Source organism: Lampetra planeri, chromosome 14 (assembly GCF_965212315.1).
Source record: "Lampetra planeri chromosome 14, kcLamPlan1.2.h2, whole genome shotgun sequence".
Taxonomy (NCBI): Eukaryota; Metazoa; Chordata; class Hyperoartia; order Petromyzontiformes; family Petromyzontidae; genus Lampetra; species Lampetra planeri.
In genome coordinates, this window is record NC_136120.1 from 2,330,611 (window position 1) to 2,348,313 (window position 17,703).

General features: G+C 44.9%; 1 protein-coding gene across 1 annotated transcript in view; it reads right to left on the reverse strand.

The window, feature by feature from the left end:
- The window catches only part of TNFRSF21 (TNF receptor superfamily member 21), a 39,385-nt gene that overhangs the window by 10,710 nt on the left and 10,972 nt on the right, over positions 1-17,703 (reverse strand). The window contains exons 2-4 of the mRNA XM_078600412.1: positions 14,542-16,277; positions 12,602-12,831; positions 8,541-9,470 (exon numbers count right to left, since the gene is read on the reverse strand). Coding sequence (XP_078456538.1) covers positions 8,541-9,470; positions 12,602-12,831; positions 14,542-16,277 — 2,896 coding nt within the window. The remainder of the gene's footprint in view (positions 1-8,540; positions 9,471-12,601; positions 12,832-14,541; positions 16,278-17,703) is intronic.

Genomic DNA, 17,703 nt, shown 5'->3' on the forward strand with positions numbered 1-17,703 from the left:
GTCGTCATCAGGAAAAGGGGGGTTAGCTTCTAACGACAACTGCTTATAAAGGTTTGAAATGGGCGTAGCCCAAATATCACCAGCCAATGCCAATGCAAGTGGTGGGCCGCTGTGTTAGTGAACCTATCCACGTGACTTTACCGAAAGACCCAAAGAATATCAATTCCTGCAGTCACGAAAGCTTTAAGTCTAGATTTAAAACGTCATAGTCGGGGCTCATCACCAGTGGAGAGATTACTCAAGGATGGGTAGCTTAGGAGGCTAATACTGCATGAGAGCATTGAGCGGACACCCCATGGGTTTGAATCTGGGCTGCCGCCCATGATTAAAATGGGTAGTGTCGTGTGAAATGTCGAAAATTGTTGGCCTCAGTCCAGTTACTGAACAAATAATAATGACATATGGGCTTTCATCAGCTTATTCCAGGCTCTCAGTAATATATTTGTTGTGTTGGATTGACAAGCAATGAGCACATTTTGTAATATATACAAAAAGGTGCACCCCCTAATGTGGATAACGAGGCCTGAGGAGTCGACATCGGAAGTCGCTCCATGGCATCAATTTACAGAATTGTTCTCCGAAAGGATATTCAGCTATCTCATGGCATGGTACTGATAGTAGAGCTACAATAAAATTGGGCAAAAAAAAAGATGAGTTACACTTAAAGAATCTACAGTGATCAGGGAGGTTGCTATTCTTTATGCATAATTCAATAATGCACCAATGCCTTAGCCATATTTAACTTAACTTGCTTTAAACAATACACATGCTGCACACATGCTATGTATCCTGCTTTTAAACTACCCCGGGAGAAAATATTTTAAGATAACACGAACCAAAAATATTCCGTAAACTTTTTTGCTGGTGGAACAGCCAACCTCAGCAGACTTTTAATGAACAGCTGGTGTTCCAGTCTTGGCTGAGAACAGAGGTAGGCTAATGATCAAGACATTGGATCATAACTCTGAACGAGTATAGAGTTCCCAGCCCTCTCCCCACCCCATCCCACCCCCTCGAACCCCAATGAAAAAACAAGCAAAAACCTTTCAGTGACAACAATTCAAGAGCTACATTTTTGACCTAAATTCCCGCGTACGGATTACATGTCCAAAATTTAAAGCCGCAGACAGGCCACATATCCTGTGCAATACAATGTCACCATTTCACCTACAAAGGCGTTACACGAGCCACGATATCCACTACCTTTGCTAGCAAAGCTGGCCTGGATGTTGGACGCCATGACGTCCAGTGACGAGAAGTTGCTGTGCCTCGGGCAGGTCACGCACGGAGCATGTCCAAGGGGCAAACTAAAGTTTATATTTGTTTCCCATTCGGGCAAGCCCGTATGGCATTTTTTCATTTCTATGTATGGTTGATCTGATAATTACGCGTGTCAGATGAATGCACAATGTCTTAATCATCAGAGGTACTGCGCCTCAAAAGACAAGACCATAGACGCCCGTGCTATGCCCCGCTGCTGCATCAACTCAGGCAAGTGCCTATTCCACACACAAGATGCTCTGTATAGGTTCGTTACGCCTGATGCTGGGATTGGCTCTCATTCAAAACAAAGCTTCACTTTGGTACTTTCTCTGCATGCTCGGTGTCAGCGTCTCGGTGAGAGACTCCTACCTCGTCATATCCTTGAAGCAATGTATGAAAACACCAGAAACTTTTAGACATGTCTGAGTTACTCTATGGATGACCTTTACATCAATTTTTTTAGGTCTGACGAATCGCTGACAAGTCTGGCAAGCTCTGGGTCCACGGCTGCCAATGCATCTGGCTGGCCAATCGTTATAAAACCTCGCTCAAAAACAGCACTCGATATTTGAGCCTCTCTCCACCACGAGGGTCACTCCTGCAGCTAACACTAACAATATGCATGCGAGTATAATCAAGCTCTAGCAACCAAAAAGCCACAGCCAAAACAACACAACCGCAGCAAAGGCATGAGACAAAACAAATATTGAGAATAGGTTTTCCCCTTTTTCTGGCAACAAAACAGTTGTGTTAAGATGTTAAAACACCAAACTGAAACCTTTTACAAGAAATGATGTCTGCATTAACCACAATACTTGTGGTCAGAATGCAAACAAAAAACATACTCTGATCATTCTAGATTTGAAGCTTTCGTGACTGCAAGGATTCATACTCTTAGTTCTTTCGGTAAAGTCACGTAGGTAAAACAAAAGGCGGCTTAATCCTAGCTGGCTTATCTACATATGCCATCTACATTACAAACGCTCAGTTCCAGCAGCAGTACTGACTATCTCACAACTCCTCCTCTCCCGCGGCCCTTCCTGGCTCCTCCCCCTTAACCAGTATATGAGGTCGTACCTCTTGGGACTTCTCTCCACTTGATACAGATTTTTTGCTGTGACAGTTTCACCTGAAGACGGAAGCTTGTGTTGCCTCCGAAACGTCGTGATTTTATTGTTTTAATTTTTTATTAATTTTAATTTCATTTTTTACCTACGTGACTTTACCGGAAGAACAAAGAGTATACTCTGATAATATATGCATTGTCCTTGAAACTGATTGGTCCACACCAGACAGCTTTCTTTTGAGCCTAGTCTCAGAATGGTGTTAGACCAGAGGACGCCAAAAGGCATACAATACTGTGAGTAACTACACATGGAAGCAATGCTTTCTTAAATACATCAATAGTACAAATCTGGCTGTTCATGTGTCCAGGAATATTCGTGAATCTTTCTGCGAATCATAATTAGATTAACCCATGAAGACAGAAAATGTTTAATTTACGAAGCTACAGCAATAGGCGTAGTACACCTAATGGCTTTTCGCTTCACTGCATTTTTCTGCCCACCACGTAGCCTGTCAGCCTATAGCAACCTGTCATGCATGGTGGTCGCCAATGCAAGGGCGTATCCGGGTTCCAGCCTGCTTAGCCTCTGAGATCTGACAAGATCAGGCACATTCTGGGTGATACGGTCACAGGCTCCAAAACAAATTAGTACTATTAATACAGTCTGCAACAAAAGGAATATTTTTTCTCAAAATGAATAATGCAATTGTGCTAGCAAGCTCACAATGATGTACTGCATTATAATATTATTTCAAAAGCAGCGTGTTGAGAATATTAAGTTACGTTCAAAGTTGCTGAATGTACAATGCCTTCTGGAATACCGTGTTCCAACTGATTTTTGTTTGAACAGTCAGTCAAAAGCAAAGAAAATATTAAATAGAACACTGTGTTCATATTCTTTGGGTCTTTCGGTAAAGTCACATCGATGGTTCAAAGAAAATAACAAAAACTACGACGTTTCTGTTATTGTAATATTAATAGGTTTTTACCCTTTTATCTGGTACCAGATAAAAGGGTAAAAACCTATTACTATATTTTGCTACTGGTAAAGGAGGTCTCATAGTGTAAATACGACATTTCTATCACAACACAGGCGATCGTCATCTTTCCTCCTGATGACGATCGTTTGTGTTGCGATCAAAACGTCGTAGTTTTTGTTATTTTCTTTGAACCATCTACGTTACTTTACCGAAAGACCCAAAGAATATGAATTCCTGAAATACGACAGCTTTAAGTCAAGATTTAACACCGTGTTCCTTAAGTAAAAATTGTAAAGCATGCATACTTGGTGATAACTGTGCAATCATACATCCCAGCGACATAACTTAAAATGTCAAAAGATATTACACCTTGGCTTTATCTCAAAGAATCTATCAATCACAGCCCTACGATCGGTTTTGGCATGGGTCTTAATTTAGCTGGCATTTATGCTCTTCCAACGACTTGTCTGGAACACACACATAGTTTATTTACGACTAGGCCACGGTGAATAGTGACTAAGCAGTTGTGCCTACTCTGCACTGCATTGTAATATGATGTTTTGCTTAAACCGTATCTTGCCAAAGAGGTTACAGATAAATCTTGACTTAAAGCTTTCGTGACTGCAGGAATTCATATTCTTTGGGTCTTTCGGTAAAGTCCCGTAGATGGGTTCAAAAAAATTACAAAAAACTACGACGTTTCGATCGCAACACACGCAGTCGTCATCAAGTGACCACAGTTTTTTTAAATTATTTTGAACCTATCTACGTAACTTTACCGAAAGACCCAAATAATATAGGTCATAGCTAACTCACCCACGGTTTGAAACCAAGTCGAAGAATTCCCAAACGCCTATGAAGGATATTAAGGGGAGAGGCAGCAGCAGTTGCGTGGGATAGTGAATGCAATCTGCAATGCGTGGCGAATATACGCAACGCACACACTTTCTTTTCCACACGCCATTTAATATCAACCCAAAACATCAAGTGCACTCACAATGGAAACAACCAGACAAATATAGGGCCAGCTTACGTGCGGATTAACTCACGAAGAGGTCGGTGGACCAAAAAAATAAAAGGCCAACGCTGGAGGTTTATGCCAAAAGTTTTAAGTCTGTCCTGCCACCCAAACACCACTACACACTAATGTTTACATCAAAATGGAACTAACACATCAGCAGGGATGCCAAGAACACAGGGAATTTGAACCAGACTGCAGTGGACCACGGAGCCAAGCCCACAAATGTGGCGACCTCAAACATGTGCCATCACTCGGGTATCTGAAAACCGAATCTCTCGCATCTTTACTACACGAGACTGAAAAAATAACCCGAGTTATTATACAGCTCACTGACGCAAACGGAAGCCACGGCCAATATTATATAAAACATGTGAATGCAATACATGGTGATGCCTTCACCATACACGAACATTATTTTTGCACGCTGCTCTGCACCTGCTGTTTTTGTTAAATTCACTGTGCCCACAACTTCTGCCCATGTGCCGAGGCGCAGACACATATCCTGCCCTGTGCCAAAAGCATTTACAGAAGCACGCTGCACGCTCACTCATCAGAACCGCTGGACTCCACACTCCCTGAGTGCAACAGTGATTCAGTGACTTTCTCGTGTGCGATCACTTTAAGTGAGGAATACAGCAAGTTACTACAGGGCAGATAACTGTGTCATCATGTGTTGCACTTGACCCCGCTTGCTCTTGCTTTGTGGTTATTAAAAAAACATTTTTATTTCATCATCGGTGAGCACGTTGTAAAAACCGGTTTAAAAAAAAGCATTACCGGTTTTGCCGCACACACGATGTGTAACAATTACCGTAAATGTACAACCCTGCATGTTTGTGAGTCCATTTGTCATCTTATATATGTGGCATAATGGTTAACATACTTGACTTGCAATCCAGAAGTAGTGGTTCGAATCAAGACTCCCAGCAAAGAAATTAAAAAAACGGGGCACGTTTCTTTAACTTCGGTACTCCCACAGTTAATTGATTGGCAGGGTAGGTGTGGTGGGGTACAAATCGTGCACACACTTAGCTCTTCCAACACACTGTAAGAATAGTAGAACAGATACTATTCCTGACCGTTGGAACTGGCGATCGATAATGATGCTCTCCGGTTTAACAAATGTTGTTTAACAACCCTAAATTATACTTCCGCAGGTCTCCACTAAAAAGGGGCCTTATCGTCTCAATAACTTTTAACCTGGTCTTAAATTAAAGGTTTGAAATGTATGTAGCCCAAGGGTCATGAGCGAAGTGGGCAGGGCTAGTGATGTTAAAGTGATAAATTTGCATGTCAATGTAAGATTGGAGAGCTACCTCCACGACGACGAAGCTGAGGAGGTGGCCATTGTATTGTGAGAGATTAGCATGTCAATGTAAAATCACACAGCCACCACCACATCGAGGAAAACAAGCAACGGTGGCTGATGACGACCGCTTGTGTTGCGTTCGAAACGTCGTAGTTTTTTGTTATTTTTTGTTATTTTCTTTGAGCCTGTCTACGTGACTTTACCGAAAGACCCAAGAATATGAATTCCTGCAGTCACGAAAGCTTTAAGTCAAGATTTTACGCAAATATAATCTCGATAACTTGGGCAGATTAGGTTTTACAAAAAGCTAGCCTAAAAATAAGTGTAAAATTAATGACAAGCATCTGTCAAGTCTAATACATTTCACAACAACACCGTCCCCTTGCCTAAAAATAGGGTTATATTCTACTCCAGTCGTGACGTGTTTACGTAATTATTCATCAAATGACCTTACGCCCGGTATTTAAGGCCACGTCAACCATTTTTGTTTAAATTGGCGAAAAAACAACTTTAATCTTGCACCAAGTAATTTTGGGATAACATCACGGAAAACAACTCCATTAAGTAAACTTGAAACAACTCATCAAGAAGCAGGCCAGGCTAACCTCAAGCCATTTACTCTCAAAGATAAATGTGTTCCTTAGCAATCAAGCACTGTGCAATAGAAGCTGAAAATAGGTGGATCAGCATCAACTAAGAGATTCTGGGCATTACACTTCTTACCGTGATAATCGCACCTCCGATCACCACGGTAAGCACGGCTGGCTACGGTAACGATGCAAAAGAAGTTCAACGTACATAAATATATACGTGCTACACTTATTTACGGAAACGATAATGATCCTTAAAATAATAAGAAAGGGCGGGAACGGAAGTGATGCTCACAGGAATGTACGGAAACCGTATTTATCCATTTAGAAGCACAAGGGATGGAAGGGGACCTGACCCCTTGGGGACACAGAAGGAATGGCACTCATGGGAACGGGAGAAAGAAACGATGATGATGGTGGAGACGCCATTTAACACCGGTTTATGATGGACAAATATATACGAAAGACTAATGTTTTTGGCAATTGGACTTACGATGGGAGCGAGCTGGGAAAGGCAAATGGACCGATTCATAAGTTGGTTACTCAGGGCACTACAGTGCCCCGTGATTTCCAACCGTAGGTCATTCATATTTACGTACGGCGGACGTCTTTCGCGCTGTACGTAGCCAACCGCGCTAATCAGATGTGAGCGGGAAAGACAACAAACTAAACACAAAAAAATAGGATTAAAAGAAATTCGTTTTCAATTTAGATTTAAAAGTGCAGAGCTCCAGTCACTTCCTAATATCGGAAGGAAGAGCGTCCCCCAAGACAGCCGCAGACGCGCACCTGAGAGTGTGCGATGCGGTGACCGTCTTTGTTCGATGGCCAGCCAAAAACATCACCTCCCCAGCTCACCGTTCTCTGAAAGAGGGCCACTACACCGAGAACTTCAGCCTGCCATAACTTCTGTTAGGAACGAAACTTGCGGCAGCATTAAGAACACAAGTTGATGCTTTCGTTCGTGCTTGTACACCGCCAACGGATGCAGTTCTTTCATTTTCAGTTTGATTTCCATCACAATCGTTGTTTAATTTCATATCTGTTATACTGGTGCCTGTCTTAAAGCCACTCTTCGTCAACTCTTTTAGAAACTCACTAAATGAAAAGGGGATGGAGGGGGGGGATCTAAATTGATGGAGAGATATATTTGTCAAGCCCATGGCACGTGATTGGAAAATGCTATTTTTTGATCCCAATGAACTCTATAACCCACATTAACACCATCTCATTCAATGCTGGTTTATTTTAGATTCTCTGTCAACAAAATAAGACGAGTCATGGCAAACAGATATTAAAAACTAAAAATTACACTGCAATTATATTTTTGCTTCACAAATGTTGTAAAGAGGCAGTTCTAAAAAAAGGACAATTGTTGAAGGTTCTTAATACTTACTTGGTTCAACCTTTGTTGACAAATAGGCATGAGAAATGTTTCAAGATACAAAAATAAAACAAAATTCAGTGCCGTCTATAGCACAGATATCATCATTGAACATTAGCTTATGGTACAATGTCAAACATGTGGTCTTGGCCCTGCAAAATTAAATGTGCAACAGTACAATAATTTGCTAAACACGAGATTTAAACAGCGTCAATAAATGGGAATCATAGGGTGATGTCCCCACAGATAAACACACGAGAAGAAAATGTTCAAACTTTTTATGATTCTGCGTCTTGCCTATAATGGATCTCAAACAGTAAGATAGGAATGATTTAAATTTGTTCAGCCAAACCAAAATATGTTAAATATGTTGTTTCACAAATGGATATGGCATTCATATCATGTTGGTAGCCACATAGTTGGATAATAATACATAAACGTGTAATTTTATACGCCGTAGTCAGTATAAAACTCCGTTCAGAATCCCCTGGATGTCATCCCTGCCGGGTGAAGCATTTCATTGCAATTACTGGTCCACTATCCACTTTTGGCAAAAGTTGACTTATTTTAACATTTTTCACTGAAGATGATTGCAGCTTCAATTCCACAAACATGGTTTAATGTCAATGATCTCTGCCACAGGAATGTGGCATTTTTATCGGTGGTTCAGGACCAAACAATGAACATTCAAGCAATAATAGTTCTTTCAGTAAAGTCACGTTTTTTCAAATTTTCTTGCTGTGGTTTTCACACCTGATGATGATTGCTTGTGTTGCAATCGAAACGTCGTGATCATTTTATTGTTTTATATTTTTATTATTTTATTGTTTCCCTTCTATGTGACTTTACTGAAAGAACCAAGAATATGAATCCCTGCAGTCACGAAAGCTTTAAATAAAAAAAATAGTTAGCTTAAATTGGACTTACGTTGGCCCTGGTAGCTGAAGACCCACTTGTTTGCCGGCTCGGCAATCTGCAGGTTGAGCTGCGTGCGGGACTGCCCTCTCGCCCTCTGACTATGCTGCTGCTGGTGGTGGTGATGATGGTGGTGATGGGGCAGCTGCTGATGCTGCTGCTGCTGTTGCTGCTGCTGCTGCTGCTGCATCTGGGGCGGCACGGCTCGTTGGCGGATGGTCTCGGGCGGCTCCCCAGGCCCCTTGCGTAGCACTCGCGAGCTGCGGTACACGCTGCACGCCACTGCCACCACGAGCAGCAGCAGGATGAAAACCACCACCAGCCAGGCCACGTGCTCGTTGATGTCAAAGGGCGCTGGCGGAGGCTGCGGAGGCTTGGCCAGAGCGCGGCCTGATGAGGAGCGGGAAGGAATCCTGCTGAGCCCAGGCGGAATGTTTGCCGCCGATGAGCCAGAGAGGGGTGGCCAGCGACGGGGTGGCTCCCTTGAAGGTGGCGATGCCTTGTCGCGTCGGTCGACATCGTCGAGGGAGGGCCGCGCTTGCATCGTGGGCATTTCACCGGAGGTGCTGTCTCCGGATATAGTTGGCACTGCGCGCTTTGGCAATTTGGTCATGTTACTGCCACTCTCGCTTTGAGCGCTGGAGGTGTGCGCGCTGTCGCCCACTGGTGTGATTGGGATGTCGGAGCTGAAGGCAGTGGTAGCGACGTCAGATTCGGGAGTGGTTTGCCAAATGGCGCTACCTCGGCTCTCCAGAGTGAGTGGTGATGTAACCAGGCCCTGCTGATGAGGATCTCCTGGCTGTGGTTGGAGCCCTGATGGTGAAGGTGCATATCTGCTGTCGGCACCACTGGGCAGAGGAAGTGGGTCCAGGTGATGCTCACCGCTAGAACGTGGTGTGGCTGGGGCCACCAGCTCTACCCCACCCTCCTCCTCTGCCCCACCTGGACAAGACAAAAATATGTTTTTAACGTCTTGTTCAAACAACATTCATTTCACAAGTGTTATCCCATTTGTTACGTGGCACTCACCGGTGATCCACCGCTTTTGAGGCAAGGGTTGGTGGATCACCGGCTGTAAATGTGAGTATATATGTATGCTGAACTTCTTTCGCACCGTACGTAGCCAACCGTGCTAATTGGAGGTGACGAGTAGCCAGAAAAAAGCAGTGTGTATGAGATGCACTGGTCCCCTCTGGGTGCACTGGGCTTTTCTGTCTGACCAAACATCCCAAGGCAGGATCCTTCTGATAAAGTCTCTTGACACTCATTGTGGCTTTTCCAGGTAGAAAAACTACATTATTTAGGTCACTGTATTTAACAAGTTTCTTTAATTTCTTTATCACAACAAGAGCTGTATTTTGCCAACAACTTAATTAATAACTTTAATACAACAGTAATTTTTTTTCTGACATTCTGCTCTTAAGTGCTGCTGAAATATATTCCCAATTCATATTAAGTTTAGCTAAATAATAATAAATATACTGTGACAATGCTTGCAAGAGGTAATGTAGTGTGTTTAATTAAAAGGCTTTCTTCAAAATTGTACTGTCAACCTCTGTGTACCTATACACAACTTTTACCGAATTATTTATACATTTTTTTAAATCCTTTGCGATAAATGGAAAGTGTGCCAGTAAATGTCATAACTGCTAGTTTATAATTTATGCTTTGGCCAATATTCAATCTGTTCAAATGCCTTCGAACCTTCCAACATCACCATCTGTGCGCTCCATTCATTTCAAAACCAGCAAGTCCTGCAACGATCCAAACCAAACCTCGCAACAGGCAGGTGCACGCACATGGCTCAGCACCCAGGCCAAACATGTGCAGCCTTATGTTTGGTCACACGGTCACCGATTGATTGGCAATAACGCTGCACTAACTTGGCTGGACTATGTATAATATTATAATAGGGCTTTTCCTCTTTTTTCTGGCAACAAAACTGAAACCTTTTTGCAAAAAAAAACACAATACGTGTGGTCAAACGCAAAAAAAAACACACTGATAATATACGCATTGTCCTTGAAACTGATTGGTCCACACCAGAGACGGCTTTCTTTTGTGCCTCGTCTCAATTGGTGCTAGACCAGAGGACGCCAAAAGGCGTACAGCTCAAGGACAATGCACTATCAGAGTAATGAGGGCTCGGGGTGAGCTTCTACTGTACGCCTTTTGGCGTCCTCTGGTCTAGCACCAATTGACACGAGGCTCAAAAGAATTCCGTCTCTGGTGTGGACCAATCAGATTCAAGGACAATGCATACATTGTCAGAGTGTGTTTTTAGTTTGCATTTTGACCACAAATATTGTGGTTAATGCAGACATGATTCCTTATAAAAAGGTTTCAGTTTTGTCGCCAGAAAAAAGGGGAAAAACCCTATTATTATATGTTGGTACTGGCAAAGGAGGTCTAATGACATAATATTATGCTTGCGCATGATTATTCCTCGGGTAGAATGTCATTGGAATCAAAGTTTACTGATGCTAAGTAGTAAAAATTTTACATCTGTAAACTCTTAATAAACTTAAGGATTGATTAACCTTTGTCTTGTTTGTACCGTTTCATTTGCACGGTCTATTTCATTGCAGCGTATGTCACATTTGTGCTCTCTCTTTGCTCAATTGGTCTAAAGGCACATTGGCATCTAATTGCATAGATCGTAATAAATTGATTCTCAAGCACGTACATTTCTGCATTTATCGAGCAAAGGACTCGATTCTAATCAATAAATTATTACCGGACTAATGCGAGCAGAACAATTTTTCAGTTAAACATACATAAACTCGTACATTTACCGATGAAGGAATCGGCTTCTTGACAAGTAGTGCAAGTCACTGACCACTGCCGTGTCAGATTGATGCATCAATTTGGTCTCAGCATGTGCAAAGCTCAGACAGCGCAATGCAACATAAGTGCCAATTTCTATTTCAGGATGGTGCCACGGCCTAGTGGGAGCACGTTCGCTGCTTGTTGCGGAGGTTCACCGATCGAACCCAGTGGCCATCCCGATTATTATTGTGGGTGTAATCATTCGCCCCTAAAGAAGAATCTATGGCCTTGAGTTTCCTGGTTGGCTGCTGGCTGGGCACCTCTTCAACCCCAACGATAACTCTGCGGGCCCATTGCCACCGAAACTAGATGGGGCACTTGGATAAAACGGGATGTTACGCGTTACAAATAAACACTGCTTTCAAACGGCGGAAGAAGTTCGGAAGACCTACAAAATAGGCGGTGACGTCAAAAAGGCGCGAGTAACAAATACAGAAGTCAAACGTGGTTCATGTAAAATTGATCGAACTGTTTCCACGTGTGATCGCATTGATTCAATTATGTGCTCATATTAATTTATTAAATCCTGAAAACTGTACAAAAAAAGTGACGATACGTAATATTTTTTTTACTACAGAAAAAAGGACGTTAAGTCCTCCATGTGCAGGAAGTGAGAAGAATATGAAAACCACAGATGGGCCTTCTTTTCTGTTGCACAGCAACAGGTTCTTTACTCGTAACCGTAACAAAAATACAGGCCACCTGCATCACATGGATGTTAAAGATCCCCTGACGTCATTCACAATGGTGCGGAGGTGTCAGGATCCAAATTTGCCAAATTCGAAAATTGCTCCCAAAATTACTCAATTGTGATTATGCACAGTGCTCATATAGCCCTCTACGAGAGACTAATTCTCCAGGTCGCTCTTGAAAATTAGACTATCCTGGTCTCCGAGTTCTCACCTAGTTAAACAAAATAAACTTGAGCTGGCAGGATTCATCCTTTAACGTGACAATGCATGCACCCAGGAACTGCATGGATCTGCAGCAGCAGCAGCGTTCTTTATGGTGATTCACTCATGCCCAACCCCTTTATCACTGCGCCAACCACATCTCCAGCTGTACATGTACAGATACTGTAGGGCTGGCCGACGTGCCTCCTATGACAAGAGGGAATCGATACGGACTTTCGAGTAGCCCAGCTGTCAGTCATTTGCATACACCTGCAACAACTTTCTGACACAGGAAGCCAGGCTATTTCCGCACAGACCACACGGTCAAGCACCACAAAACACTTGACTCACCAGGCAGGGCGGCACTGGCTGGCGTGGGGACGCGGCTCGGCTCTGCCCGAGCGTCCACCACTCCACCTTCTTCTTCTGCCGAGCCCCCGTTGCCACCACACACGTTGTCCTGGCGTTCGTCACCCGGGGAGGCGATGTGGAGATTGAGCAGCGCGCAATCCGTGTGGGGGCGACAGCGGGTGGTGGACGACTCCTCGGAGGAGAAGGTGCCGCGGGAACACTGCTTGCATCTGCATCGGGACACGTTAGAGGGGGGCGGAAGGGGATGTGCGGCAGAGAAGGCAAGGGAAAGCAATGTCTCTTAAAGCTCCAAAGCACACACATTTGCATTTTGGCGGCATTATATTTGGCATTATATTTCCCTCATTCCAGAGCGATGTGTCCATACAATATAACTGGAAGTGTTCTTAGCTGCACTGCCCTAAAAGGTGAATGTATTTAAACTCTTGGAAGGCAACGCACGTGCTCAAAATAGCGATGGCAGATACAAATTGTCCAGAAGGCAGGATACGAGCCTGATATGCGGGAGGAAGTAAATCATTAACATGGTCCACCCTTAGCCATGCCTGGTAAATATCCGTCATGTATACAGACATACAGTTTAGCTGCTCTGTATCAGACAGTGCTGCGTGCCCATGCAAAGCCTATGCAGGGGCAGGCAGTGACCCAGTTGAACTGCTTAGTGTCATTAGTGCTGAACCCAGGTCGGAAACAAACACCTGTGAGTTTCAAAAATATGTGTAAAAAAATTATCCATCCATCAGAGGGGAACTTGCAACACGTTGTGAAATTAATAAACAATGGCACCGCATCCTGCACAGCTGCCAGCTTGCCAGATCATGTTTGGAGCTTTGAGTGCAATATTGTCCTAGAGTTTGTTTACGCAACACTATCTGCAACCTCTTACAATCTCTACCCTACACTGGTTCATGTTCCCAACTGCAAACAATAAAGTCAAGGACTACCCTGAACCTAACAAACCATGTTCATACAAGCGAACACCATGAACACAATCACCTGTATGACTATTTACAGGCCACTTCAAATCATGAACCATTTGGCTCAAATACAACTCAAAAGGAACATGTTAATTATAATAATGAAGAGAAATTCAGAAAGACACAACCCTACGATGAGGAAACTAAGCCGACATTCAAGCCAAGTGGCACAAGAGCGGCCACAAATGGCCATAACAGGCACAACCGAAGCGGAGGTGGAACAAGGAAATGAACACAGATGGGGGCTGAGCATGGATTTAGAGCTGCACAGGATCAGTAACAGCGACATCAGCATAGACCGGATTCGGTTCACTAAGCAGTGAGGAAAAGATGATGACAATGCAAAAGCCAGTGCAATTTTCACGTGTGGCCTGCAACACACATCCTTGAAGCATGCAAGTGACTTCCCCAGGTGTTCTTACATGAACAGCTGCCATGTAAATCTGTAAAAGCCAATCCAGACCCAGAAGTTTTGTAGTGTTATAACAAAAAAAAATTGCCATTGAAAAACGCAGTCAATCCTCTCCGAAATGCACGTAGGCTAATGTACATTTTGTGCTAATGAAAAAAAATTTGACCAAATAAACTCGATGACAGATAAGAGACAGATAACACGACGGGATATGGTAAAAATGGGCCAAAAAATATTCTTGATTCAAAAGTGACAATGAATGACAATGCATCCAATTATTTGGGGAAGGTTTGTGCATTGGGGCAGTGAATAATGACATGCCTACAAAATGCCTGTTGCACATGCTTCTAGGTTTTATTGTACATGCTTCCAGTAATATGGCCTATTGGTTTCATCGCACATGTTTATATGAACACGTGCCTACTCTACATGCGTATTCGTTTTATTGTGCACGTCAATAGTAGGTGACATTTGATGTCAAACCATCGACGCATGGGGTCACTTCCGTCCAACCTCCCCCACTCACTCACCTGACGTCTCGAGTCTCCGTGCCCCTGCGTCGGACGCCCCATCCGGGCGGGCACATGGTGTGCGGAGCGCAGCGCAGGTGCCGCCCGGGTACCGCGTCACCACCGTCGCCACCGTCGCCACCGTCGCGCGCGTACCATCCTGCCGGGCACGCGCACAAGCGGTCGTGCCGCTGCGTGCACGGCGCCCGCTCCACGGCATCAGACTCGCTGCAGGGCGGCCCGCAGCGCCGGCAGCCGTTCGCCGCGTTCTCGTGCTCCAAGAAGGTGCCCGGCTTGCAGGCCACGCACACACGCAGCTCATTCGCCGTGCAGTGCGAAAGCACGCGCGTGCCAGCTGGGCACTTGTCGCACAGCACCTCCACCCCGGACTGCGGGTCCACGCGCCAGTAGTGGGACCGGCTCTCTTCACCGGCGCTCTCGTTGTTGTTCTTGTTGTTGCTGCTACTGCTACTGCCAGGCGCCGCGGACACCGCGCTTGCCATTTCCACATCCAAGCCGTGGATGTCTTCATTTGTTGGTGCTGCCGAGTTGTCGGAAGTTCTATAAATAGGCGCGAATCTTGGTGGATTTGAGTACATTTCATGCCCGGCTGGCAAATCGACTGCCAGTGTCTCCCTCGACATACTGTCCAGTGTATCTTCACCTTCTGCTGGGAAACCAACCTGCTCAATGGGCTTCTCATCATGGTGTTGCCTTCTGCTTGTGTCGAGTTGGCCCTGCTGGGATGTTGATTGCTTTGGTCTGGCCACTCCAGCTGCCATCTTCTGATGACCTAACCGCGGTTCTGGCCTTCCTCGATGAGTTTCAACCAATTCAGCCAGCAGATGCTCTGCCTTTTCTTCCAGCCTGGGATTCCTTTCACGTCGCAGCGAGATGTGTCGAGAGCTGTGGCCAACAGGTGGTCGAGGCATGGAGTCAGCATCGTGCATGTCTTCTGGGGAGCTGCTTTCCTTGATTTGGATGGTGCTGATGCTGGGTCTGCGTTTCTCTTGCACGCTTGGTTTCTTCCGCCTGTGTCTGATTTTCTTGGTGGTGCCGACTCTCCGCTCGCCTGGTGAATCTCTCCAGTGGCCTTCTCTGGATTCCGTGGGTCCTGAGACACCATCATAGGGCGTTCCAATCCATGGATGATGCCGATGGTAGCTTCTAAGCCTGTGCTCTTGTTCGGACAGGCCATCGACGTCATGGTTTCTCACATTCTTTGGTAGTTTTGTTTCCAATTCTGTAAACGTGTCCGTCTCCCTGGCGCTCCTGGTCCTCCTTCCACGTAGGTGCCCGATGTCCTCACCATTTCTTCCACTTCCACCTATTGCTTCCTTCAAGTCCAGTCGGCGGTGCTGGGATATCCCTGAGAGCAGAACATTGGACTGGGCGCTTTCGCCGTCTTCCGTGGATCTTCCGGTGCGACCGTGAACAGGCTTCTCACGTAGCTCTCGGCGTGGATTGCCGTGACTTGGCAGCCACTTTGGCTGTTTATAGTCTTGATTAGGAGTAGGGCCTAAAGTGGAAGCGACGGAAGGACCCGCTTCTCCAGCTTGTTCGACTGTAAGGATGTGTCCTTCAGATGGTTCTGCGTGCTCAACGCCTTGCTGATGGCCAGAGTAGTCACGGAGCTGAGAAGCGTTTCCATTGTCCAGTTCTGCATAGCTCTGGGGCAAAAGGTGGAGTTGGCTTGAGTTGGAGGCATAGTTGGGGTTCTGGGCAGCAACAGCACCAACAGCAAACCAAAAGCACAGCTGTCGAGATGACAGAAACAAAGCAAAAGTTAGAACTGCAGGGCATGCAATTAATAATTAAACGTTTGAAAAATTGGAAAATATTTCTTCAACCATTAAAATGTTTCAGGAGCTAATGTGAAACAATGGTTTTGTGAGCAATTAAACATTACTTCCGAGCCAAGTGAGATTTTTAGTGCCAGTGTTTCGACCCGCCGTGCCGTAACGACTTATTAATTACTGCGGCGTACATGTGTGTCGCATCCCTAAGCGCGTACGTCTGTGTAGCGGGCAAGCAAGACTAATCTGGACAAAATCTCTCTGGCTCTGGCCCTTGTGTTCAGAGTTAACATTCCCATTGGTTCCTTCCAGCGCACTATGCCTCGATGTTTACCCACCATCGTCTGCGAGAATTGGAAATGAAGCGCCAGTTGAGGAATGCCTAACGTTCACTCCTCAGAACCCACTATTGTCCTACTAATCTAATATTCTAAATTAATGCTGTTAAGTGTTAATGTGTAAAATACCATCGGCCAAATTAAAAAGATGAATCAGATCATATTCCTGATGAACATAGTTAAAGTAAAAAGTATAATAATTTACCATAACATCACGAATGCACAGGAATGTTGGGTCATTTCATAAAAATGTGTTGTTTCCTTTTACACCTTTTTATGGTCACTGCAAACAGTGGGCAACCAGCCAATTGCAAAATGCTTGCTATGGGCCATTCCTGACAGGCGAATGATTCCTCATTCCCACTCATAGCCAAGTATGAGTGTTCCACATGTAACCAAATCATCCGGAAAGCGCATTGATCTCGTCAGATCTCGAAAGATAGGCAGAGTTGAGCCTGGACAGTGCTCGGATGGGTGGCTCCACTGCATGCCAGGTATTATTAGGTGGCTTCAGGGCCCTGCGATGTTGCTGACAGCAGATGACAGTGCAGAAAGATCGACTGTTGGCCTGTGGTTCTATACTAACGCATCAAATGCTCTTCACCTTCATCAACCCGCACTGACCAGTGTGATTAAGTGTTCAAATAACTTCCAGAAACCTCACAGAATAGGGAAGCCCTCATCTAGCAGTGGACTGCCAAAAGGCCTGTACATTTACTTGACATTTCCAGCCATTAGTAATATTTTTTGTTCAACGGCTTGTGAAACAAAGAGAAACATTGCAACAAAATGAAAATAGGCGTTTAGCACGCCCGCATTGTGCATTTGAGGCGGCATCTCTCGGGCACACGAAGCTTGACCACTCGTAAAATCCTCACTTTGGTGGCACGACGGGTGAATTGCAAAGAGAAGAATGCACAGCGCTCCAGCACGAACGCTTGAGCTGCAGCTGGCACTCCAACATCGGTGCCGACACGCGTGCGCACGCCAGAGGTCGCAACCGGGTACCCCCCGATACCCGTACCCTACCCGATACCCGGCTACTCGTA